Source organism: Zootermopsis nevadensis, unplaced genomic scaffold (genome assembly GCF_977971745.1).
Source record: "Zootermopsis nevadensis isolate Lab colony 2312 unplaced genomic scaffold, Znev_1.0 Znev_ptg000029l, whole genome shotgun sequence".
Lineage (NCBI taxonomy): Eukaryota > Metazoa > Arthropoda > Insecta > Blattodea > Termopsidae > Zootermopsis > Zootermopsis nevadensis.
In genome coordinates this window covers 3,492,437-3,519,548 of record NW_028259161.1, presented here as the reverse complement: position 1 = coordinate 3,519,548, position 27,112 = coordinate 3,492,437, and the positions used below count along the sequence as shown (strand labels likewise).

The 27,112-nt window shown below is 32.9% G+C and overlaps 1 protein-coding gene across 4 annotated transcripts; it reads left to right on the top strand.

Moving 5' to 3' along the window:
- The first annotated feature begins 540 nt into the window (after positions 1–540).
- LOC110835797 (uncharacterized) lies at positions 541–27,112 on the top strand. 4 transcript variants are annotated; one of them, XM_022076378.2, is made up of 21 exons: positions 541–729; positions 1,471–1,559; positions 2,219–2,286; positions 2,970–3,215; positions 4,054–4,160; positions 5,116–5,260; positions 5,599–5,810; positions 5,949–6,156; positions 6,759–6,964; positions 7,176–10,601; positions 11,738–11,959; positions 12,953–13,048; positions 13,812–13,958; positions 14,508–14,539; positions 14,653–14,780; positions 15,269–15,483; positions 16,415–16,507; positions 18,175–18,237; positions 19,649–19,771; positions 23,187–23,240; positions 26,884–27,112. In XM_022076378.2, the coding sequence occupies exons 1-21, from the start codon at positions 685–687 to the stop codon at positions 26,962–26,964; spliced, it is 6,006 nt and encodes a 2,001-aa protein (XP_021932070.2). In that variant the 5' UTR covers positions 541–684; the 3' UTR covers positions 26,965–27,112. The 4 variants fall into 4 exon arrangements, with proteins under 4 accessions (XP_021932070.2, XP_021932069.2, XP_021932071.2 ...); XM_022076377.2 differs by having other exon boundaries at positions 14,650–14,780; XM_022076379.2 differs by lacking the exon at positions 18,175–18,237 and having other exon boundaries at positions 14,650–14,780.

Below are 27,112 nucleotides of genomic sequence, written 5' to 3'. Positions count from 1 at the left end.
ATGTCTTTTATTTTTAAGTATGCCCAGAACGTCTACCAAGTAACAATTAAACGGTAATCACGGATTACAGGCGATATCACAGGCTACTCAGGCAGTAAATTAACTACACAGGGGACCATCTTCATGAAATTAAGAATTAAAGATAAAAAGGGTTAATAAGGTTTTGTCACAATTGATGTGGACGCTCCTACCAGAAATAAACCTTATTACTTTCAATAACGAAAAGAAAATGGACGGAAGTAGAATATGCACGGCGACACAGTCTTCAAGACGGATTCTGTGAACCATACAGTTCGTCTGACTTTTGGATCCATGGAATGGATACTAATGTATGTAGTGCATCACAAAATCTGCAGGGCAGGGAATTTCGTAACCCCAGAAATTAATTGTGTGTATTTGTTTTGATGTAGATTGTATATATCGCCTTTTTCCTCCTACAATCTCCAAAGAAAGAACAAAAATATAATACGATCATTGATTGAGTACAGTGAAGACGAATATACTTGCACGTCTCTACATTTCTAACAGCGCTCTGACAGGATGTACATTCTTGGCCAATCGGGGAACAAGTTGTTGTTTTAAATTTAGTACAATGTTTGAAGCAGTAGTTTCAGTTTGAATTGAAACATTCCGAAAGGCTTTTTAAATGTGGTTACGGGTACAGATTACAATTATATAGCAGCAATGTGTGACAGTTTTCATACATGGCAAAACGTTTTGGTGCAATGGGTAAGTTATAATTTCCTATACCTAAAATTCATTGTCATTCATTATGTGTTGTAGCAAAGCTAACCGATACTGGAATATGGGTGTAAAAAGATTTGTGTATAATTCCATAATGACAATTAGTTAGAGTAACAAGATACACCCACAAGAAGTCACAGGTACAAAACATGTAGAGAAAACATGTATAGCTGCTTGTGATCCTGACATTGCATTCCTCCTAATTAGCCTTGTTTTTCAAGTTTTTGAATAAAGTATCTGAAGGAGCCTAAAGTCTTGATGTTCAGCAATGCAAAGATCTCAGGTGAGAAACAGGTATCTTAAGTCTGGAACAATAAAAATTTTACAACCATATCAGTTGGGTCCACTAGAAAAGGCGATTAGTAGGATTGAGATTAGATTTTTCTCCTAGTGACTCAACTGATTACTTTGTATAGTTGGTCTAGCATGAAATAAGTATTATGTATTGCTTTTGTTATTGTGTTTTGTTTTTCTTGACAAATTTGTTCCAAGTCTTGATCTGGAATCCATGAAATGCATACAGCTAATCTGATTGCCTGTGTTGTTTTAAACTGATAGATAAAATATGTCGACGAACATGCATCTATTTACTCCCTATCACTGCATCAAACAGACCACACATGTATGTCCTCTGGGAGTCCAATATCTTTTCACCATCTTACAAAGATTTCCCTGTAGCTTTATATGTTATTCAGTAGATCAGTTTGTTCTCTTTCTTTTATACAGGCCAATTGCTTAGCCCTGCAGGACAATCCGATTCAGCAAGTTACAGAGTTAAGTGATGGAAGATTTTTCTACAATCTTTTGAATGCCATGTAAGTAAACTTATATCATTTTCCTAAGTAAACTACCAGTTTTTCCCACATATTCTACAACCTATTGTTATCTGATTAACTTGTGGATACATCAAATTTAATAAAGATGTATGTATATAATTCCCACTTTTCTGTGAAAGTACCTTCCAAAAAGATGACAGCACATTTTATTTGGTTATGTTTAGTTGTGTTTGGGTATTTTACTTTTCAGTTCCTATCAGAATTGAATGTATGTGAATACAATGCACAATCAAATATTTTTGGAGGTACTTAGAAAAATCTGAAGTGTGCATTTGTATTAAAGCAAGCACAGTAACTCCCTTGTGGAAGTTATGTGTGAAAATAGTGATTAATCAGTTGTTCAGTGAGTCCTGTGCTGTTGTGAAACTTAAAAGTTGATCACTGCCATTATACAAGCTCACTATTATACCTGACCGAGGGACAGTTCAGTCTGTTGTGTACATCTTCACAACCTTATTTCTTCAATATTATTTTTCCATCTTTTTTTCTACATGTTCTGGATTTTATCCATGAAATTTAAACAGTTAGTGTCTCCCTTTAGTCATGCAGTTTAGTGTTATGAAAACTTAAACATTGTTTTTTGTTTAATATTACAATTGAATTTGTATATAATTTGTTATTCACTGTTTGTTTTACAGTTCCCATAGGACTAAACATAGTATCAGCGGAGATAATGTTAATGAGGAAGTAACCTCCTTTTTAAAATGTAAGTAACTGTTAAAATGGGACTAGGCATTGGTCCTTTTTGTAGTTTTCATAAGCTGAGGACTGTATTACATGGAAAGCATTATAAGTAAAAACAGCATGACATTGAAATCAGAAGTATTTTTGACATTATACATATTAACAGAGTAAATATTAAATTCACTGTCTTTAGGATGAGTAGACTTCTTCCACTGCTTATTATATTTTCTGTGATTTGATTTGTTGGTAGCTTATTGAGATTTCTAACATTCTTGTAGGTGGTTGCCACTGTTTCTCTAAAACACCTACAAAAATGTTTCTTCCCTTTATCTTGGACACAGATTTCTCATGTGCTACTTATTTCTTATTTAACAACCTGATCATTATTTCATAGCATGTAACTTGGCAGTAGCAGGGTTCATGTCACGATAAACATTGTTACTATGTTTAGAGATTTTATGTCTGCAGTAAGCATTATTTGGTTCCATGAAGATACCATAGTCCACTGGAAGTCATTTGTCTCACATTTGTGGTGTGTAAATGTAATAAAGTAATTTGTTTGCTGTACTATCATACTGTAATTCAGTTTGTGTTTGAATCTCAGGTTACAGTTTTTACAGTCACCATGAAATAAGAAAATAAGTATCAAAAGCTGTTGGTAATAATAGAATATAATATTAAAGTATGTTGTCCTTTCTTTCACAGATGAATATCCAAATTATTGCATGGATGCAGAATCTTGTGACATGGATGATGAAGTTGAGATTACCTATATTACATCTTTATTGCTGTTGCACAGCGTTCTAAAGAGTGGAAATGAAAGAATAATGGACCATATGTATAACCTGGATCATGAAACACAAATTTATATTAAGAACTTCTTTGAAATCATCTTGCAGTATGATGGAAATATAACAAGAACTGCTCTGAAGCATGCTGTCAATAAATATGGTAAATTATTTTGTGATGAGTGGTCCGTTACAGCTGTAGTTCAATACTAAGAGCTACTTCTTAATTTTAGGTGATGATGATAGTTGGTAATATGAAGAAACCACCATTTAATTTTTCCTCAGAAAATTGTGGATTTGAATAATTGCTATGCCCCTCCAGGAGTGTTAACTGACAAATTTTGGCACCTAAAATGATTGTTTTTTGCCATTTGGTATTTTGAATTGTATTTTCTAAGGAATTTATACTGGCACCTCTAGTATTAATAATGCATTTTCAGATAACAGATTACACAACATCAAATGGGATGAGAGGTTGATTATGCACAGTAATTTGAAATGATGTAGTATGAAGCAGACAAAGTACATTCTAGTATATATACAGTATAAAATTGCTCCACGTATGTGAACATGTCTTCTTTTATCATAACAGAATACTCTCTCCTTAGTAGGATTTCAAATTCTCACAGCAGTAAGTATAAATATGGTTGTCTACTGGGTTGTAACACTGTGTTATCTGGTATAAGTTTACCCACATTTCAGAGGTACTTGCTGCCTCCATTAGCACTTTCATTTATGATGGAGGCAGCAAATACCTTAAATTCTGCTAAACTTCTGTCATACTATAAGGTGCTAAAACCCAGAAGACAGCCATCTTCATCTTCGGTCCTTCTTACCATTTTACTAGTTTTTTTATTACAGATAATCTATAATTATAATCAATTGCATATGAATGTAACAGACGTATCTTATTCAAACGTGTATTTTAATTTTATTTTGTTATTTCATAATCACAGAATTATTTATTTGTGTTTCCATTTTTGGTCATATTGTCAAACTAGGTAATAATGAATCTCCAGTGGCAGCAGAGAAAGGACGTCATTGTTCAGAATCTCCACTTATTGGCTTTAGTACACCTAAACGTCCTCCCATGAAGGATGTTGTTGAGGTATGACCCTCCTACCTTATATTTATATTTTCTTTACTGTTTTAATGACGGGGTTTATTGGAAATATCATACATTCAACTGTTTTTTATATGTTGAAGGTGACAGTGAGCATTGTTAGTAGTAGTCCAGTAAATATTCTCTTTAAGTCAAAACACAGGGTACCAAAAGGTATGACAAATTACATGAGTTCAAATTATCCCTTTTTCAGTATCACATGATGATTGTTATATTTCATGTTCTGGTATTTGTTGCTGAAACTGTATTTGGACCTTAAATGATTAAATGGTTAATACAGTGGTTCTCAAACTTACGGTGCTTGTGGCACACTTGGGAGTTTTATTTTGTGCCACACTAGAATTGGGATAGAGAATTAAAATTTATAATAAGAATTCATCAATTTTTAAGTAATGACATTTATTGTATAAAAATATAAAATTATTGTAGAACTAAGATTATGAAGTTTAACTGGTTACTCAGATATACTCATTTATGGATAATAATGTGATATTATCAATTATTTGATTTTTAATTTGCATATTTTAATTTATACAATTATTCTATTCAAAACCTCATGGCACACTTGACAAAATCTCATGACTCGCCAATTGAGAATCATTAGTTAGTTAGTTGGGGTAGTGCTCCTGCTTTTCATTTGAGAGGTCCCAGACTTGATTCTTGTCCTGAAGGTCAGCTGTTCTGATTTGATTGTCTTTCACTCCTTACATGTTATGTATTTAAGGTATATGTGAAATCTATATTTTACTTCAGGCTATATTAAAAACTCAGCTATTTTCATATATTTTGGAGAATAGGACAATATTTCAGTGTGTAATTATTGTGAAGTGGAAGCTTAAAATATAATACAACTTATTTTTGCTTCAAATTGGCTGGTTATATATGTAATGTTCCAAATTAAGTTTGCAAGTGCATAATATAAATTTGATTTTTTTATCAGTCCCCTTTAGCTCAGAAACTTAAGCAACTCTCAGAACAAAGAGCAGTGATAAAGAGATTAAATAATGAATTGGAGGTTGAACAGATGGAGAAAGGTGAGCTGCAAGAAGAGCTGCGCCAACAACGTGAAAAAACAAAGAAATTGAGTAAGTTCTTAGAATTAGTAGCAGACAACTTATACAACTTATGGTCCCATAATTTTACTGTGTATGGTCTGGGTCAGAGAACGTCCACAAACTAAAAGCATGTTTGTATGCTCTGAAACAGGTGAACTTGTATTTTTGGCTTTAAAACAGTGTTTATTTATTTGTTGTTTAATTTAGTTTATTATTTTCTTTTAATTAAGAAAATAATAAACTGTCAGATTATTTGATCTTGCAAATAAGTTTTAATTTTTGTTATTCTGGAATTTTTTCTGTATGTATTTTAAAGCGGATGTTTTTTATTTTTATACTTTTTAAAACGTAATATTTATACTTTACAGCCAAAGAGTTAATTGATAAAAATGAAGAGATTAAGAAGCTCCGTGAAGAATGGTTATACAACACTTCTGAATCAGGTGAAACATCTGAATGTGTTAAATCTTGCCAAGAAGCATTACTAAGTAATGAGATAAAAAGTTTGGAGGCATATGTCTCCTCTGTTGATGCTGACATGGACAATTTGCACAAAGAACGGGATTTATTACAACAAAGGGTAAGAAGCTGAAATATTGAATTTACACTGTAGAGAGGAGTTGCCATTTCTAAATTCTTTGGGTAACTTTACAGTTTACTTTACCTGTTCTCATATGCCATAATTGTCAATCATTACAGTCCCATTTATTTGTTACAGTTATTTAAAGCAGAACACCAGTGTAATGTGTGGCACACAAGATCACAAGAATATGAAGCACAGTGTGAGAAGCTGCAGCATGATCTTGTAGAGAAAGAACTTGAGTTGGCTCAAGTGAAGGAACTGTGTTCTGATCTACAAAGTCATGTACAAGAATTAAAGCAAGTTTGTGATGCTAGTATAGAAGAAGACAACTTTATAAATCCAGGTTACTGTTTTATGTGGTTTGGTGTGTTCTTTCTGGAAATAAAATTTAAAAATTTCCTGTATCTTTTATATCAGTTACATAATTTCTTCCTCTAGTTACTTTGTTAAATTTCAGCCTTGTGAAGCATTTGGCATTCAGTGTCAGGTTTATGCACAGAAATACAGTAATATCTTGACAAAGTGCAGTATTACAGAAAATGTGTGTGTAGCAGAATAGAAACATGTTACAGTTAACACATATCCATCTTCATTTCAGCAGAATTATAGTTTTCAATAAACAATTTGTAACTTTACATATATTTTTTCAATATTGCATTTTCACTTCATGCACGTTATTCTGTATGACCCACATGTTTATTAATGTAATTTGTAGAGTTGTGATTAGGACCAGAAACACTGAATGTGCAAATGTGAAACTTATGAATATGCCAGTTTAACTATTCATGTTACTTTCTCTATTTTTTATACATATTTATTAGTGCTTTTCAATCATAGGATCTTAGCTGTAGGCAAACACTTTAATATAAAAACTGAATTAGCATCAGATTTATTGTTATTGGTGTAGTTGTTGGTATTGTCATTGTTGGTATTATTTAATTCCAGTGTGCAGGACCCCAGAAAGTCTAGGTGAGGCAGTAGTAGAACTGCAACTGCATGAAAAAGAAGTGGAGAATCAAGTATTATCAGAACAACTCAAGAGAATGATCATGGAGGAAGAAGAAATGACAAGGCACAAAAGTGAACTTGAACTTCATTTGGAAGCCGCAAATCATGAAGTAGGGTCTCTAAAGACATCAAACATAGAACTGGTAAGAAAGGTTTGCATCTTTATTAACACTGACAATTGTAAAAAATATTCATGACTAGAATTTTTTATTTCTTTTATACTTTCTCACTCATACTGTATGATGTGAAGTTGGAAGAGTGTATGGTATGTGTTACTTGAAATTCTGAGGCTTGTAAATGCTTAGAAAACATAAGGCTTAAAATAATTTAAAATAATGGAATTTTGTTTTTCAGGTCAATAAAATGGAAGCATTACAACATGAACTTGAAGAATCTGAAAGGAAACTGAATTCTGCATCTGTAGAGCTTGATCACATTTCCCAAGAGCGGATTCTGCTTGAAAAAGGACTTGCTGGCCTACAGGACCTCCTTGCTTGCAAAGATAATGAGCTTTCAGATTCTCATAATGTAGCTGAATCACTTACTTCAGATCTTGCCAAGCTACAGGACAATTTTCTGGAAACTCAGAATATTTTAGCTGCAGAAGTAGAACATGTTGCCAAGTTAAACCTTGAAGCCCATGAAACACAGAAACAACTGAAATGTACATCTCAAGAACTTGCAGACATAAAAATGGAAAATACAGAAGTAAAGCAGAATCTGGGTTGTATAGAGCAACAGCTGGGGCAATATGTAAAACTGGTTGAAGAAATGCTATTGTCTGGTAAAGATACTCCAGGAGATGCTGAACAGTCATTACCAGATGGAACAGAAGGATCTTTAGCAGCTTTGTGTCTTAGTGTGGGAGTTAAAGTTGAAAGACTGAATTTCTTGCTGATAGAACTGGATGCTAAGAATTCTAAGTCACTTCATGAGCAATCTAATTTGGAGTTAGATTGTAAAAAATTAAAGGAGACTATTATAAAACTTTGTGAAGAAATTACTGATCAAGAAGAGAGGGAACAGAAACACCTTCTACAAAAGAGCATTCTGGATGAATGTCTGCAACGTGCTGATGAGAATATTTTAAATTTAGAAACAAAAGTGTCAGAATATACTCATAAGGTTGAGAATCTGAACTCTATGTTGGAAGATAAAAAGTCTGAGATTGAAAACCTTGAGGGAGTTAGACAGAATCTCTCTGACAGAAATAAAAATCTTGAAAAACTAAGTGAAGAAAAGGCAGAGAAGCTACAGAGATTTGAAGCTGAATTGACAGAAGTTACACGTGATAAAATTCTATTGCAAGATCAATATAACAAAATTAAAGGATTTTCTGAGGAACAAACTAAAACTGTGAACATGTTAAATTGCAAGATTGCTGAACTTGAGAAACAAATTCAGGAGCTGGCACAGGAAAGAGACTCCTCTAACAATAACCTGCAGAATATCAATTGTAAACTGCAAGAATTACAAGCAAGTAAAGAGAATTTAGAAACAAAAGTGTCAGAATATACTCATAAGATTGAGAATCTGAACTCTATGTTGGAAGATAAAAAGTCTGAGATTGAAAACCTTGAGGGAGTTAGACAGAATCTCTCTGACAGAAATAAAAATCTTGAAAAACTAAGTGAAGAAAAGGCAGAGAAGCTACAGAGATTTGAAGCTGAATTGACAGAAGTTACACGTGATAAAATTCTATTGCAAGATCAATATAACAAAATTAAAGGATTTTCTGAGGAACAAACTAAAACTGTGAACATGTTAAATTGCAAGATTGCTGAACTTGAGAAACAAATTCAGGAGCTGGCACAGGAAAGAGACTCCTCTAACAATAACCTGCAGAATATCAATTGTAAACTGCAAGAATTACAAGCAAGTAAAGAGAATTTAGAAACAAAAGTGTCAGAATATACTCATAAGATTGAGAATCTGAACTCTGTGTTGGAAGATAAAAAGTCTGAGATTGAAAACCTTGAGGGAGTTAGACAGAATCTCTCTGACAGAAATAAAAATCTTGAAAAACTAAGTGAAGAAAAGGCAGAGAAGCTACAGAGATTTGAAGCTGAATTGACAGAAGTTACACATGATAAAATTCTATTGCAAGATCAATATAACAAAATTAAAGGATTTTCTGAGGAACAAACTAAAACTGTGAACTTGTTAAATTGCAAGATTGCTGAACTTGAGAAACAAATTCAGGAGCTGGCACAGGAAAGAGACTCCTCTAACAATAACCTGCAGAATATCAATTGTAAACTGCAAGAATTACAAGCAAGTAAAGAGAATTTAGAAACAAAAGTGTCAGAATATACTCATAAGATTGAGAATCTGAACTCTGTGTTGGAAGATAAAAAGTCTGAGATTGAAAACCTTGAGGGAGTTAGACAGAATCTCTCTGATAGAAATAAAAATCTTGAAAAACTAAGTGAAGAAAAGGCAGGGAAGCTACAGAGATTTGAAGCTGAATTGACAGACGTTACACGTGATAAAATTCTATTGCAAGATCAATATAACAAAATTAAAGAATTTTCTGAGGAACAAACTAAAACTGTGAACATGTTAAATTGCAAGATTGCTGAACTTGAGAAACAAATTCAGGAGCTGGCACAGGAAGGAGACTCCTCTAACAATAACCTGCAGAATATCAATTGTAAACTGCAAGAATTACAAGCAAGTAAAGAGAATTTAGAAACAAAAGTGTCAGAATATACTCATAAGATTGAGAATCTGAACTCTGTGTTGGAAGATAAAAAGTCTGAGATTGAAAACCTTGAGGGAGTTAGACAGAATCTCTCTGACAGAAATAAAAATCTTGAAAAACTAAGTGAAGAAAAGGCAGAGAAGCTACAGAGATTTGAAGCTGAATTGACAGAAGTTACACGTGATAAAATTCTATTGCAAGATCAATATAACAAAATTAAAGGATTTTCTGAGGAACAAACTAAAACTCTGAACTTGTTAAATTGCAAGATTGCTGAACTTGAGAAACAAATTCAGGAGCTGGCACAGGAAAGAGACTCCTCTAACAATAACCTGCAGAATATCAATTGTAAACTGCTAGAATTAAAAGCAAGTAAAGAGAATTTAGAAACAAAAGTGTCAGAATATACTCATAAGATTGAGAATCTGAACTCTGTGTTGGAAGATAAAAAATCTGAGATTGAAAACCTTGAGGGAGTTAGACAGAATCTTTCTGATAGAAATAAAAATATTGAAAAACTAATTGAAGAAAAGGCAGGGAAGCTACAGAGATTTGAAGCTGAATTGACAGAAGTTACAAATGATAAAAATCTATTGCAAGATCAATATAACAAAATTAAAGAATTTTCTGGGGAACAAACTAAAACTGTGAACATGTTAAATTGCAAGATTGCTGAACTTGAGAAACAAATTCAGGAGCTGGCACAGGAAAGAGACTCCTCTAACAATAACCTGCAGAATATCAATTGTAAACTGCAAGAATTACAAGCAAGTAAAGAGAATTTGGAACACACTTACAGTAATGCAATGCAGGAAAATGTGGAATCCATTCAGATATTGAATGGTCGTGTGGGTGTGTTGAGAGACAGAATTGATGAATTAGAAAAAAGAGTTGCTTTGACAGATGAACAACTTGAATGCCAGAAAGAATATCTTGCCGAAATGAACAAGAACAAGGACATTTTGAAACTGCAGTATGAAACTGAAAATCAAGAGAAGGGGGAAAAAATTGAGTTACTCACCCAGCATGTGAGAAACTTAGAAATGACAGTTGCAAAACTAGAAGAAGAGAAAAAGGTTATTGCCAAAATTGTGACAGATGATCTTTGCATGTTTTTAGTTTAGAAACCTGATAGGTGGAGTCGAGTACATAAATCATTTCTTTCATCTTAAAGAGAATTAATTTTATCTTGAAACATACTGATTTATTAACTGAATTAGTCTCTTCTTTCTGTTTCCATGTTGTGAGCAGTAATTATGTATTTTCTGCTTTTTTTTTTTGTAAAAGCGGATCATATCCAGCAGCTCAGAGATCGTTACTGATACAAGACATTTAATTTTCTAAACTAGCAATTCTCATTTATATAGTTTGATTTTTACAGAAAGTTTCTGTCTATCATTTTCTAAAGTTTCCTGGATATGTTTGTCTTTATTAGATTAAGAAGTCATTATATCATTTGTGAAATAGTGTACAGTATTCTGCAGTAAATTACTTTATTCTAAAATTTTGACCACATTGTACAAGTTTCAGAAATCAAATTATTGTGCTTTTTGGAAAGCTGTTTAGATAACAGTTCTTTACGGTAGTCTTCTTTTCAGAGTTTAGATCTTCCAGTGTTAAACTCTTCAGTAACTATTTTGCCAGATTTTCAACACTTTCCAGTGAGATCTTGAACTGTGTATATTTGTTTTTTATTTGTAGCTTCAATTTGTTTTACCCCTTCTAACAAAGTTTCATAACTTCTCTTAATATCAGCCAATTAATTTGTTTATAATGCAGTTCATTTTATGGAGCTATTTTCTCTTGTTTGATTGCTTCAGTTTCACTTGCTAAGAAGTATAAATTATATTAAAGATCTGTAAATGCTGTATTATATTCTGGTTATTTTCATGTAACATTTGCATTCTATCTTTAAGTCACATCAAGCAATTCTGCTTTAAAAATTTCTAGTGCACTACTGGTGGTCTCTTTATCCCATCTCATTGGCTAATTTTCTGTTGTAGTTCTGAAGTTGTTTGTGTTTTTATTTCACGGCGTCCTGCTGTGCGTAACCTTCATTTAGGTAGAATTACATTTATGTCTGTCAGTGCAACTGTAATAATATTACATTAATTCATTAATATTAAGTCAATTATCACCTGAATGAAGGTTATGCACAGTAAGATGTTGAGTTACTAATTACAATTTACATGAAGCTATTTCTGTTGATAAGGGGATTGTTTGTAAATTGAAATCTGCTGAGGAAGAAAAGTGCTTGCAGCTGGAATTAGAATCTCAGAAAACTTATGAGATCAAACAAGCATATGAAACGTTGCTGGAAGTCAATTACAAGCTGCAGTCGGAGAATGAGGACCTGAAAAGTAAAGTAGAAGAAAACATTAAAGCCATTCGACAGGAGTATGAAAAGAAGCTTGATAGACTAAAAGCCAAAATGGTTAGTATTGGAATTGCTGAAGTTGAAAGGGGGGATTGGGTATTCATTGTGACACTGATGGAAGTTTGTTACCTCTGGCCCCATACTGTCCATTCTTACATAAGTTTATTTTTATTTTATCATGGTTTTCCTATACAAAATATTGAGTAGGAAAATGCAAACAGTCCATATTTTATTTTTCAATCTTAATTTACATTCAGAAAACAAACTCATGTCTGAGTGAAAATTGTTCATGGATTTAATGCTTATAGTTCTTAAATAATTTAGACATTTCAATTTTGGTCCATACTGTAGAAGAATTGAATGACTGGACTTATTGAATGTCTATTTTGGTGATATTTCTGTTGTATAATTATTGACAATGCTCACAACAAACTAATTACTTTGTTTGAATCTGTCTTGCTTATTAGATTATTCTTGGTGGCATACTTCAGAGAAAATTTGAGTGTATTGGGATTATATATTGACTCGTGAGATTTTATGTTTTTGTGGTTGTGAAGATGGGGATGTTGGTCTTCTGGGTTGTAGTGCCCTGAAAATGGTGGTGATATGTTTCTTCAAAATATATATATTTACTACAAGTCCACACTGTGTTATGACCCAGAAGACTAATGTCAACATATATCCCCATATTTGTTCCCTTTGTCTCATGAATGAGAAAGGATAAAGTTTCTTCATATGGTTGACTCAGGTTTAAAATACATTGATGCTTTGCATCTGCAGTAGTTTCTGTTTTCATGTCAGGTATGTATATTCCATCACATTATTATTATGTTTTAAAGGAAATTAGGAGTGCATACAAGTACTTGGGGATGTATGTAAATGGGATAGTTACCAGTGTTCTTGTAGAGCTCAAAGATTTATTTTCTTTTTGAATTGTCTTTGATTTTGGTACCTAAGTTTTGGATTGTACTTCTGTATTTTAGTTGTGTATATGGTACAGTATGGAATTTAGTGCTGTTTTTTAATATAATTATATTTTTATTTCTATAGAGAGTTCTTTATGAAGAGGAAATTGGAAAGAAAATGAAAAAGTCAAAGGAAGAAAGTGATCATTTTCAGGCAATGTGTAAAATCTACAAAGATAAGGTAATGCAAATTTATTTTAAATTGTGTTTATAATCGTCATATTGGTATACACGTCCCTCAGCACTAATATATACACTTCAGCTTTCAGTTCACCATTTTAGTTAACGCTTTGACTTTCTGGTAGGTTGTCTGTACTGTTGTGATTATACCATTGGTATCATCTTTAGCCTTATTCACTTATCAAAATTTAGTCATGTATGTGAGATTTTAGGTTATGACTGCAGCAAGTATGAAGACTGGCATATTTTGGGACGTAGCAGCACTTAGTCTGGTAGATACTAACTAGTGCTACATCCCAGAAGACATCTTTTGTCATGTGTTTCCTAGTCTCTGAAGTTTCTTGTCAAAACCTGATTTTGGACAAGATCCTTAAAACCTTGTAAGTCTGGCCCAAACTGTCAAAAGTCACTCTCCTACTATATGTGTCTGTATTATCTCCCCATCACCTTTTTGGTGTTTCCAGTTGATTTCCAAGATATTTTCACATAGGAATCTGAAGGAATTGCTTCCCCCCCCACCACCACCAATAGTGCTATGTGAGCTGTATAGATCTGCATCCACACTTTCAGGTTAATTAAAAGAATTAATTTCATTCCTTTGATAGCTTGTTTTGCGGGACACTTTGAAGTTGAAAACATTTTGGCTAATTATGTTCCTCCTCTTTTTCTCCTCCTCCACCCACCCTCTCATTTTGGTAGTTATGATGGCAGCAGAGATGTGATGTGTTTGTTTCTCACTGTGAGTTCGTTTTAATTTATTTCAGGTTCGGAGTTATGAAAGTGATGTAGGCATCCTCAAGTCACAAGTTTGGGAAATTGGAGACAAATTGTTGGTGGCAGAGAAAGAAAAGAAGAAACTTGAAGAGGAACTATCAAAACAGCAAATATTTTTACAGTCTATTAGAAGACAGGTTATAAAAATTTAAGTTATATTTTGGTAGAAAATAAGAGATGAGTATAATTTCTTATACATAAATTATATTAGTCGGGTATAGCAATTACTAATCTGACATGGCTATAAATCTCAATGAAAACTTTATAGAACAATTGCCATAATTAACTTTGAAGTATGATCATTTCCTATCCTACCCTTCAATGAATACTACCCCAAAAAGGAATATGTACAAGTTCACACCATTTTGATAACAACTGAATTTATCTCCTGTAGTATGAAAACATGAAATATTTATATTTTAGCTCCTCCCTGTCTAAAACACATAACAAGAACATAAGCGCTTCATGCTTTGTGAATCCAGTTATGAATTATACTAAGATGCCTGCCCCATTCACATTGCATATGAATTAGTAGATTTATCCTGCTTGTTCCCCTTAATTGCAGTCATTCTTATTTTCGCATTTTCACTTTTCTTTGTGCTACTGTTGAAGCAAATATATTTCCTGTTTTGTTTGGGCTGTCAGCAGTTGGTTGAATATTGATGTATAGTTCTTTCTTGTTACAGGGTGATTTCCTAGAAAGGTGTGCAACATCAAGGTAAACAACTGTTCCTGATTGTCTCCATGAATGTTGTAGCTTATTAAATTTAGTATTACAGTCATTGTATGGCACATGAATGTACCAACTAAATGTGAATTTTGTTACAGCAGTTTAGAAAGAGGAAGAAAAGTTGTTGCTGGTTCTTCAACAGAGTTCCATGCAATGGATATAATAGATGAGTCTATTACACTTGTTAGAAGAAAAAAGAGTGTACCTAGAACACTGCCCTCAGGCATGGGTATGTATGTAGTACAAAAATAATTTTGCTAGCATGGCATTATGAAGTCTAAGTAGAGCAGTGTCTTGCTGAAATTGTAAAAAGAAATTGGTGCACAGTAGAAAGCCCATACTCTTTATAGTTCTGCCATCACATCAAAATACCATTTACCTACATGCAGCAGACCTGGCAGCTGCCACCACTCTGCTTGGTTAATTTTGTCTTAAATACTTAGGTGATTTACAAGCCTTTCACTTTTAAAAATCAGAATTGTGTTGCTGTTAGGCATTAGAAATATGTAGAATGAATATTTATAAATCTCAGTGATTGTATACTTGTTGCAAGATAACTCTGAGCTTTGTTGACCATTACAAATACGCACATTGCTGGCCAGCCAGCTGATGTACACGGTGTGTGTGCAAGGCGTCTTTCTGCCTCTTCCCAGTTCCATCTTTCCCCTCTTACTATGATGTAGCTGAGGCTCACAGATATTTTGCTTTAATTTATAGGTGCTATGTTTAACCCTGAAGATGAAGAAGGTGAAGTCTTCAACACCACAAATTTGGCCGATCTGAAAATGGGGCATTGTGTACCTCAAGGCTACACGGGCCGTGTTAATGAATTACAGTACCGTAACTCCTTGTGTCTTCCACATCTGAAATCATCTTATCCAGCAGAGACTCAGTTTCATGATCCACGAGAATACAGGGATGAAGATCTTAAGGTGTGTTATAAATGAACAGATATGATGTCTTAGTACTTTTTGAAGGCAAGGGATTGGAGGGACACTGCTGAGAAAGAATTTTAAGTGACTTTTTTTACTTTAGTAATTTCTGTATTTTTTAAACCTTAATTGTTTTGTAATATTTGAGGTTTTCACAGCGGTGAGTATGAAGATTTCTACCACATAAAGATCGACCAGACTACACAGCCCAACAACCCAGAAGACAGAAATCTTCTTAATTGTTTTATTTTCTAGATTTTTTAACCAGTTTTTGAACTTACAATTTGAAGTAAGAGGAACTTTCATGAGGTTAGATTTTATACAGAGAACTGGGAATATTAATCATAGCTGTGTTGATCCTACAGGAATGTTTCAAATATACTAATTGAAAGTGAATACTTATTTCAGAAAATGCAAAAAACAGTAGGGCATTTTGCACATCAAAGTATTGAATATTTGTGACAGCAACATGCCTCAGTATGTTAATGACCGTATTATGTGTTCGTGATGAAGGCAGTAGCAGAACGGAGTAACTGAGAAAATTAGAGATTAAATTGTATCTTTTCATCTAATTCTGAAAAACATAGTGATTAAACTGTAACTTACATTAAAGTATTACTTAGCCGTAGATGAGGGGATAATACTGGAATAGTTGTTTGAGAAATGGGTTACAAAGAAGTGAATTGGACTAAACTGGCTTAGATAGGGTCCATTGACTATTTTTGTGATGAAAGTGACTGATCCTGTTGTTCCACAACATGAAGGAATTGATTTATCAACTCCGTAGCTGGAAGTTAATGCATGTAGCCTGAGTTGTCATTATAATATTTCTTTTAGATCTGCAAGTATATAATTATTGATTTTTCTACTCCTTGTATTCACAATTTATATATTTGTGAACTTTATGTATATTTTAAATATGTTCTTGTAGTTGGGTTGTGCTGTGGATGTAGATCAGTTTGATGCCTTAAGTACCAGCATGTTACTGCCTTCAGAAAAACAACGTAAGAAGGATCGTGGACAGGTAAATGATTGCATGTATTATACATATGTGAGCATTGCAGCATGTGAGAAAACAAATATATATTCCCAGTCCTTGCATGTTATTTAAGAAGTTAGGAACATAAGAACATTTTGTTTATTACCATAAAATATTCCTTAATTTTGTCTTGTTATGGTTTATTTCAAAGTTTGAGGTTGGATTATTATTTTTACAGTGAGCTCTCACTTGTCTATGGGAGAATTATCATGATGAATTAGGAATATGCTTTTTTCTTCTTCTTATTTAATGTCCTTTAAGTCTTTGGCCATTCCATTTAAAATACCATTGTGTGTGGTGCTATTAGCGCAGTGTTTTCCAGGTATTAAAATTTAAACAAGATTTTACTATGGTAGGAGGAGCATTCCCCAGATTTTGTCTCAGTTGAGGTTTTCCCTCATTTAACATTCCATTATGTCATGACCAAGTTCCTGTGTGTACAGGTAAGTTTTATAGCATCTGTCATACAGGAGCTACATTTTATTTATGTGCACTAATAATATTGCCATTGAGTGGAATTCTGTTTCAAGCTGTGGTGGTGACTTTTTTTTGAAGTGGCGGAAAAAATTCTGTAACCATAATCCAGAGACTTGAATTAATAAGAGTGATTTTAAAAGAGGTATCTCCTTCTAAATTGTCCACAGATTATAACACAGGTTTACAAACTGTTCAGAACATAAAGAAGAATGTAACTAATGTGATTGATTTTGCATCATAGTTGGGTAGACTTTTGGTGCTGATTGACCAATTTAAAAGATTATTTACGGAATGCAGGAGCCTGTTCTCCAACACTACATGAGACAAAATTTTAAACTTTTGGGGCACTTTTGTAAATCATTTTTTGACGTTCTTTTAGCTTCACATTTGTCTATATGCAATAAATGTGGTCTTGATTAATGAAATTTGATTAAACTTGGCATGCTGATTTTTTACAAAAAGAAATTAAATCTGATTTTGGTACAAATCAGGCGGCTCTATACAATGCCCCAAAAAGCTGTGTGCACATTATAATATGGAATATTAACCTTGTGTGTGTACATCTTTTTAAGACGCTCTGCACATATGGCTTAAATGTGTTTTGAAGATATTTCAGTAAATATTGATTGAACTAAGAAATGTTTTAGGCAAAATGAGATACATATGTTATGATACAAAAGTTTGTAAATGTTTTGTTTTAAAGATAACCATTAAAAGAAGACTCCATGTAAGAATAATTACTGCTATCTTTTCCAAACTTTCTTATACTGCCTGAGAGTAAAAAGTTTAGTGTTATTAAAGTTGTATCTTATTTGCTGTCCTAAGTTTCACTATATTTATTGAACTGACATATAAGTATATTGACTGAAGGCTGAAGATATATTAGCTAGCTTTGAAACATGAATTAGCATCAGGACATCTGTTGTTGTAATATATTACTGACAAAATTATGACTAAGTTGTTTTATATTTTAGATTTGGTAATATTTATACAAAAGAAGACATGGGTAATTCTGTAATTATCTTTGTTACTTTAATTTTGGGCAGTAGTTCATCACTAAGGTGTTCTGTTTGGCTGGGTATCCTCAGTTTTAATTGGCTTCCACTCATTCTGATTACTGTACTATTACAAGTATCCTGTGTGTTTTGTGTTAAGTAAGACAGTTTCATTTTCAGACGTCATATAAGAAACCAGGTCCTCCAACTCCTGGTAAAAATGGTGGTCGTCTGTCTTTCCAGGTGAGATGGAGCTTTTGCATGGGTGTAATAGTGCTTGTATTTCTTCTCTGTGGTCCATTCTTTTGCTAGTGATTTGGAGGGTCCGACTCATCTGTTTGCCGTTTGCTGTATCTTCTTGAGATTGTTTTCTTGTATATTATGTAATGTAACACATGCAAAAACTATATTTCTCTTTAGTTAGTTTTTAATATACTTATTTCCAGAAGCAATTTAGAAACCTGTGTTGCATCTTTGAAATTATTGCAAATTGTAATGTAGTTATTTATTACAGTGACACCTTGTTATAATGTCAACTTGCATGGTGTTGTATTTCAACATTTAAATAGTGTGAGTTCAACTCCTTTTATTGATCAAGATTCTTGTTTACAGCAGAAGACTTCAAAAGACCTTCACTATACTTTGTAATAAATTTCTCAGCCTCAACAAGGCATACGTTTTTGTTAACAAAATGCTGCTCTTATATGAAAGTAGTTCTTTTATCATGTCTGCAGTGATTATGAATACATATTTTAAAATCACTCAAGTTTTTAAACTTCAGCAGTATCTATTTATGATGTACATAATTGTTTCATATTTTTTTCTATGAAAATAGGAATTATAAATTAATGTCAGAACTTTTTCTTTAATTAAACACCATATTTTATGATTCTGAAATTTAACAGACACGAGGTTCCTTGATATATATGTTTTAGGAAGCACCTGTTCTTACATATCTTTATTTCTCAGCCTTCTGCCTCTCTGAATAAAGAAAAACTTATTTTGACCCAGAATTCTGCAAACCCTATGCATTCATAACCTGGCATCCAAATTATCAAATATTTATATGCATGTGTATGCTATTAGGCTTTATTTATTCAATATTGATGAATCTGCAAATGTTTTCTTTCACAAATTCTATAAATTAACTGTGGTGCAGGCATATAAAAAGACAGCATAGCATGTTATGTCATTTCTGTTTTCAAATTTTCCTGATGGGTATGTTTCAATCAATAGGATGTATATGAATATATTTAGAAACATTCTATCTGTTATACTGCTTAGTGAATATTCTGTTATATTATCATATTCAAAAAATCAACAAAGAAAGTTGTGGTGCAGTTATTATTTTGATGTATGTATATATTTATTTGGGCATTACTTAATAATGCTCTCAAGTGCTAAGATTATATGCATTGTCATATGATGGATGGTTAGTGAATAATAAATTTGGAAATGGTAGTGGCCTAATTTATGGTGCTACCCCTGCATTTGTGTGGAAGGATTGAGGAAAACCATGACAACCCTCATTTAATATAGTTGGTCTCTGGGCTGAAATTTGAACCAAGGACCTCCTAAATATAAGGCAGGAGTGCTGTTCACTTGACCATGACATTTAGTACATTAATAATAATATATATGATGTACTTTACAGGGAACTGAGGTGCTTACACCTCGTGCACCACTGAGAGAGAGCAATGATGGAGCTTGTGTTCGAAAAGCTTCAACACCAAGTCGTCTGAAGTCACTGTTCACAAACAAAAATCGTCGAGATGAGGTGAGATGGGGGTTGCTATATTCTGTACTCCTAACCACATTACTGGTGCTTATTTTCTGTAATCTTGACAATCTTATGTTTCATATTTGATCTGTATACAGAACATATTTTACACGTATTCTTTTAGAATTTTTCCTTATATACTACATAATTATTGTACTTTTTTACAAATCACATACACATCATGTACAAGGAAAAGCAGGACATTTTGCATATACATGAGGATTGATTGCTTGTTTTTGTCTTATCTATAAGTTTTAATGTTGTAGTGTTTTGTGCAGTTTTAAAATACAGACAATGCTCAACAATTTGAGTTTTATTTTCAGTTCCTCTTTTGTATTGGGTTTATTTTCTTCAGAGTATACAATAATGCAATGATATGATGTGTTTTCTTATGCTTATGATCTGAATTATGAAGACTTGCATTTAGAGATATAGAGAATTTTAGAGTCTACACCAGAGAATGGTAGAAAATTAAGGTGACACAAGAATTTACAAATAAATCATGAATGTCATATGAGCCATTCTTCAGAGTCTTAAAATATTTTCATAACTCTCTCTTTAAAGCAGGAACAGAAAGCATCATACATTTTTTACAGAACATAGTAAATTGATATGCAAGGCTTAAATGAACTTTTTAGTGGAATACCTAGAGCCCGGTAATGACAGCAGTATAAAATATACCTGTTTTGTACTCTGTCCCAGGTTTGCAGTATCTGTGACACATACTTATGACACTAATTTGTATAATATTTTGCCATCTGTGATACATAAAAAATTGATGGAATTCATTGTATAAAATAGTTTTTGAACCAAAACACAATCCCTCGTCCCACATCTTTGGCTTCTTATTTCACTGTAGATGCAAGTTATTCGAATAAGATCAAGTGAGGAACGTGTAGGATGTGTTTACACTCTTGCTTATTCCCTCTTCCATGTATTTACACAAATAATTTCAATATTATAAATATTTCCTAAGAAAAAGTACTGTGTGTCAGATACTCTAATGCTCCTAGCAGGCTTAGTTTCTCATACCAGCACATTGTGCAAGTCCTGCTATAATAACTGCAGCACTTGTTTTATGACAATGTGGAAGATTGTTTTTTAGAGTTCCTGCTCCTAGTTTTTGCCGTCCTGTTATGTTAACACTGTGATTTATGCAGGGTGATCAAAAAGTCACACAATCCATTCCTCATATGCTCTATTTTAAAAAATAAATTATATTAATTTATGATCTGAAGCTTTCACAGCAACTAAGTGTAATGAATTCTTCGTGGGCTACCAGCCACATCAGGTGGTTTAATGAAGAAAACATTAATGTTATACAATACCCTGAGGACGAGAACAACGATGGCTCTCGAAATGTTCGTGTTTTATTCATTAAACCACCTTACATGGCTGGTAGCCTGATAAGAATTCATTATAAATTACACTGAAATCAGAAAACAAAAACAGTGTTACATCAAGTGTTGGAAATGTCCACCATGTTCAGCAATGCATGCATTTCCTCTTTTATTCTTGTTTGATGTTACCCAGTGAAGAGCTCCTCTGTCACAGAAATGGTTTACCAGATAAGATATTATTGATTTGTTTGGCACAGGAAAATCAGGAAATGTATCTCTAAATTCACTCCGGCAAGTTAAGTAAGAATGAACGCCAGGTAGTGTTTGACAATGAACATTGGTTCCACTTGTGAACAAGACATCTTTGTACTTCATCTGTTGAAACACAACTGACAGACTAGTGTGAGATGTGACCTGAGTGGGTTCTTGTACAGTCAATGATATTGTGTGTTTATTAATCCAATTAAATGTTATTGAATTGCAGTCATCAATAAATTGTTTAATATGTGGCTTTTTTATTGCCCCGTATTTACTTGATGGAAAGAGTGATCATAATCTATTTTATAATACTGTCCTGTTATTTGTGTGGAGGGACTGAGGTAAATCACCAAAAAATCTGACAATTGTAAATCTCCTAGCCAAGATTGAAACTTATGTTTTCCCATATATGAAACTGAAGTGCTACTGACCCATAACTTAAGTTTTTTTTTCTCTTGTTGCACTAGTGAAATTGTTTGTAGCACATTTAATTTCACTGAACATTCAGTAATCAGTTTCTGCAATACAAACCCAACAGCATGCACGTAATTATTGTGCTATTGAGGTCAAAATTTTATGCCAAATTTTGGAGAACTTGGCACTAACAAGTCTGGTCTGTACATAGTCCCCCAGAAGTCATGGTAATATTTGAAACATAATTCAAAATGTATATGTGTATGTATGGGGATAAAAAATTATGGCTGCCTGTTCGCCATTGGTGTCTAATTTCCCAGTTGACATTTAGGAGTTGGCTTTCAAGGTTGTATTTGCAGTCAGTGAGATGTACCCAATACTGCATACTATTGCCCTGAGTGGTGGCATCTGATTTCTTTCCTTTTGGCTCATTAGACTGGTACAATACACCTTATCCCTTATAAATTTTGTTTTCTTTAGCAACCAAAATATATGTCTACCTAGATTCCATTTAAATTGTTTATTTATTAGATGTAAGGCATCTAGGGATACTTGTCAAAAAAAAATGCTGCATTTATTTTGGCACTTAATTATTTTGATTAGGAGGCAATAGCAGCCTGCAGAAAAACTTACAGAATCAGTATAAATTATGAGCAGTAATTAAAGTCTTAGAATTTTGAGTACCATCCAAACATTTTAGGTAAGCATTCGTTAGGCTCCTATTTGGCAGTTTATTGAGAACTGATGTTATTTTGGGGAATTTTTATTGGGTTGTTGCTCTTGCTTAACCCTTGGTTTACTGCATTATACAAACTTATTGTTACTTTTAGCCTATTATATTCTCTACATTATTGTTTCTTGTTAGAGATATTTGCATCTTATGCACATGTCTCTGCCATTTTTCTTTTGCTTTGGGAAAATAGTTGGCTTTGCGTTTTAGAATAACTCTCTTGTTACAGTCTTGGCATCTCTTGCATTTTAGATTCTCTCCAGCCTTCCATAGAATAATGTGCTGTAAAATCTTCCAGCTCTGCAACAGGGACACAAACCTTTTGGGGATGGACTGGCCTAGCAGCTATTTGAAACAAAAATATAGAAAATGTAGCTCCTGTTACATTTAATAAAAGCTCTTGTTTAAAAACATTTGAGGAGGGGATGAAAGGAACTGTGCCTCTAATTCACATTGCTCTTTTAATGCACTGAAATTGTTCCATTGTTTAAGAGAACTTGCATACTGGTATCCATATTACAGAAGCAATAATAGAAGAACAAAGTTATTGGTTCTGTAGATCCTATACTGTTAGGTTTTTTTTTATTGTTTTTCATAATTTAATTACTAGGCTTTTTCTTTTAAATTTTATTATATTGATTATGACTGTGAGTACTTGTTCTGTTTGCAGAATACTCCTGTAACTCCACGTGGCCGAAGACTGAGCAATATTTTTCGTAGACAGGTGAAAAATCATCAATGAAAATTGTTTGTTCAGCTGTTTGTTTTTATGCAGTAATGAAGCATTAACTTTAGATGTTTAAGAACAAAATATATAGGACTTCATTATTATTAATATGTTTAGCTACACCATTTCAAAAATATGTATTCAGTGCCTGTAATTTATCATTAAGTGAAAAACGTAAATTACCTCCATGTTACAAATCGAATGTTCTTCAAGAGACATATATTAGCTTATAACAAGTTGAATATGCAGTCCTATCTATGCCATAGTTAGAGGAAAATTACAGGCATATTTGCATACCTCCCAGTGGCACACATTTAAATTCAGAAGCTTATTTCACAAAACTTGATTTCTGGTAATGTGCTGGTGAATGAACATGTAAGGCACTTGCATTAAGTGGTTAGTCTGGATCAAGGATGGGAAATTAATTTTTATTTGGAAGCTGAATGGGTCTATTTTAAAGTAACTGTAGCCTTCTGGAGAGCCTTTGAGGAAAATTATGCTTTCCAAAATTTGTTGGTCTCAGTAACTGAATTTACTTTTAGATGCATAAGAATTACATTAGTACTAACTGATATGGATAGAGTATCCTAAACTCTGGATGCATTTCAAGAAGATACAATCTGGATAAAGATACTTCTGTTTTATGTGGGATATTGAATATTTTTCCATCTTCAAGATATTCTGTTGTACTATTACTGAAAGACTGGTAAATTAAAACATCATTCAAGAGCCTACAGTTACTGTTTCATCTTATCTTTTAAACAGACACATGTGAGATATTCTTCCAGAGTTAGGATGTTTCTGTATATAGCCTACATTTGGTAGCTTGCGATACAAATATTTTCTTCTAACATAATTCTTTCACACAACGGTTAGTATATTACTATTTTATTGCTGCATACACTACACAAGATGCAATATTAATGGATATGAAAGAGTGTTGGATGCAGATTGCCTACAGATAGTACTTCTATAAATGTAAAATAAATCATACTTCTGATTTCGCTAGCACTGTTGTTCACATCTGTTACTGTCACGTAGTTATTATTCTTGGTTCCTTAGTGTTTACATTACTAAGTTATATAACAAAATGGAGGTCTATTCATTATGTTACCATGTGACTATTCAGAAATTACCAAGTTCTCTGGACTGTGAGACATTCCCAGATTTTAAGGTAAAAACCTTTGTTGCTTATATATGGAAACACAGTTCACCATACTCTGACAGGCTAATTTTAAGCAAATTATTATTCTTCTGTTTCTTGCATAGGTGTTCTTATTGGTGGTATTGTAACAAATTGTTACAAGTCATAATGAGAAAACAGCAATATGGTACTAGTCTTACACATCAGAGCCCCTAAAATCCCATATCATACCCATCACTTCATCTGTTGTTTGCAATGTCATTGTCATTGTCTTCAGACAAAGCCTCTTCTTTCATGCTGTCAATGGCATTGCTGATTTTATTTTTTTATATTTGCCTCAGTTTTTCACCAACTTCCAGGAATGTTTCTTTCATTCATTCATGTACTTGTGAAATTGTTGTTTCATCAGATCCATTTCCTTAGTCCGTTCTTAACACTTTAATGTCTTAATGGTTTGTTAATTGAGACATTCAATGACTACATTTGGTTAGTAAGCTTGTCTTGAGTCATGACTGTATTTTTAATTTTGCAACTGCCTTTTTTCTTGGCTGTGTTATGTGATCTGAACTGATCATACTGAGAGGGCTGGTTTCTACAGGTCACCAGAATGTGCCAGCAACAATTTATCTATCCACACCTTCATCCATCCACTGTCATGAACATGGATGAAAATTTCACATGAGATTTTGTCCTTTTCCTGTATCTTTTGAATATCTCACCAGGGGTGAGAAGTATTGTACCATCTGCTAGAATAGTTTGTGGAGGACCAAATAGTCTTTCATCTGCCATGTTTCCATATTCTTTGCTGTAATTTGTGACTTGTAATTTAATCACTGTAGTATTTTAAAATCTCTTCTACCTTCAACCCATTGCATTAAAACAAAAGCAGTATTATCAATTATGAGTTCAGCACTTTAATCCTCATACACTCATGGTTATTGTGTACTGTGTGGAGATACTATAAAAAGTAAAATCTTTGGTTTACCCTCTTTTTAGGCATCTATTTTTTCTCAAGAAAATAGTTACTTGCTGACAAATCCCAGTGTTAATGAGAGGACACGAAATAATAGCCAAATTAAAAATGTTTTAACTAGTTTATAACAGTTTATATTTGTACATTTTTTAAGTTTAATTTGCCAGAATCATGAAATTACTTGGTTACTTCTCTCTAATATAATATTTTTAGGATACATTACTATGCATACTAGCAACCTTTAAAGAGTTCCTTCATTAAGATCAATTTGTTCATGATTTTAGCATTAGTTATTTCTAAAATCTTGCAAATTTGTATTGAACTAATGTGTTTTGTTGTAGCACTCAAATAGCCCTTCATTTGTGGTAAATAATGTTACTTTTATGTTATCACTAATAGTCATAATTTATAAATTCTTACCTTATTTCTAGATTGTGTTTTTGTATTTGTATTTTTAATTATCCATAGAGAAGTCAGTACTTCAAGATGTAAATAAAACTGTTCAATCAAAGGTACTGGCATTTCAGTGATACAAGTACTAGATATCTATCCTGTGAGAAAATATAGGGAACTATATATATATTTGATTAGCGGATTTCAGCATGTTAAGTAGCACTCTGCTTCATGGAGTTTGTAATAATAGTATATTCTGCAAGATTAAAATGCTTCATCAGATAATGCTTATTAGTAAAGAATAGTTCGGGAATACATAAACTTTCAACCATTAAATATGCATGTTAGCAGGTAGTGCACACATAGTTTATAAGAACAAGTTACTTTTGTGTACTTCCCACAAAAGGGTGCAGTTTTAAATGTTTATCAGTTCTTTTAATTTTAAATATGTCTATGCATTTAAAGTTTTCAATTTTTCATGTGATTTGCAGAGATTCGCAATTTTGTGAAATGACATCATGTGGTGTGTTAGTTTGCCAGAATGTTGGAGAAATTAGAATTAATAAATTTGCTCCATCAGAAGTCATGGTAATGTTTCAGAATTGTAATCCATCAGTACAGCTTCCAGAATATACTTGAAAATAATGCACTCTCTTGCACAGAAATATTTTGTTCTTGAATAAGCAAACATAATTATAAGCCATCAGGTGCACTGTAACAGGGCAGAAATATGAGTCTGCAGCTTGAAAATGTTAATCTGTAGATCACCATCTCTGCTATCATCATTACATAATCTTCACACTTACCAGTTATATGCTATGAATGCTTCTGCTGTATTGGTGGATTCCTTCACTCTTTGCTAAGTAGACAGAAACCAATGAGGTTAAAAAGTAACTGGAGACATTCTACAGAAATTTGTAAATCATTTCATTTTAAATAACACTGTGTTTCAAGAATAATTAAAAATAAAATTATGTATTTAATAGAATGTTTCAAATAAGGGACCAAACAGGCATTGCAGATTTATGTAATTGATGTGTTCATGATATTGCACAAGTTCTGGCAACACTTTTCAGCACTTGGTTATGAAATTACAGTTTTAGAGCATGTCCATTTTCCTACATTTTCAGGTACAGCCTATGGCAGTGGTTTTTGAAATGCATACCTATCTGGAACCCAGGGGTTCAAGAGGATGTTGGGTTCCAAATTGAATATTGATTACAGAAGGGTGCATTTGCAGGTTACTATATAGAATATTTATTTTAACACAGCTCTTCCTAATTTTCAATGGTGATAAGAATAATTTTATTTTTCTTGTTAAAATTGTAACCAATTCAAATAAAACATTGCATCTCTCAA

Bases quoted from the DNA above. Each gene is read 5' to 3' on its own strand.
- LOC110835797 (XM_022076377.2), top strand. From the start codon at position 685: ATGTGTGACAGTTTTCATACATGGCAAAACGTTTTGGTGCAATGG. The intron at 6,157-6,758 runs GTTACTGTTTTA...ATTTAATTCCAG, and splicing joins AGACAACTTTATAAATCCAG to TGTGCAGGACCCCAGAAAGT. The intron at 11,960-12,952 runs GTTAGTATTGGA...TTATTTCTATAG, and splicing joins ATAGACTAAAAGCCAAAATG to AGAGTTCTTTATGAAGAGGA.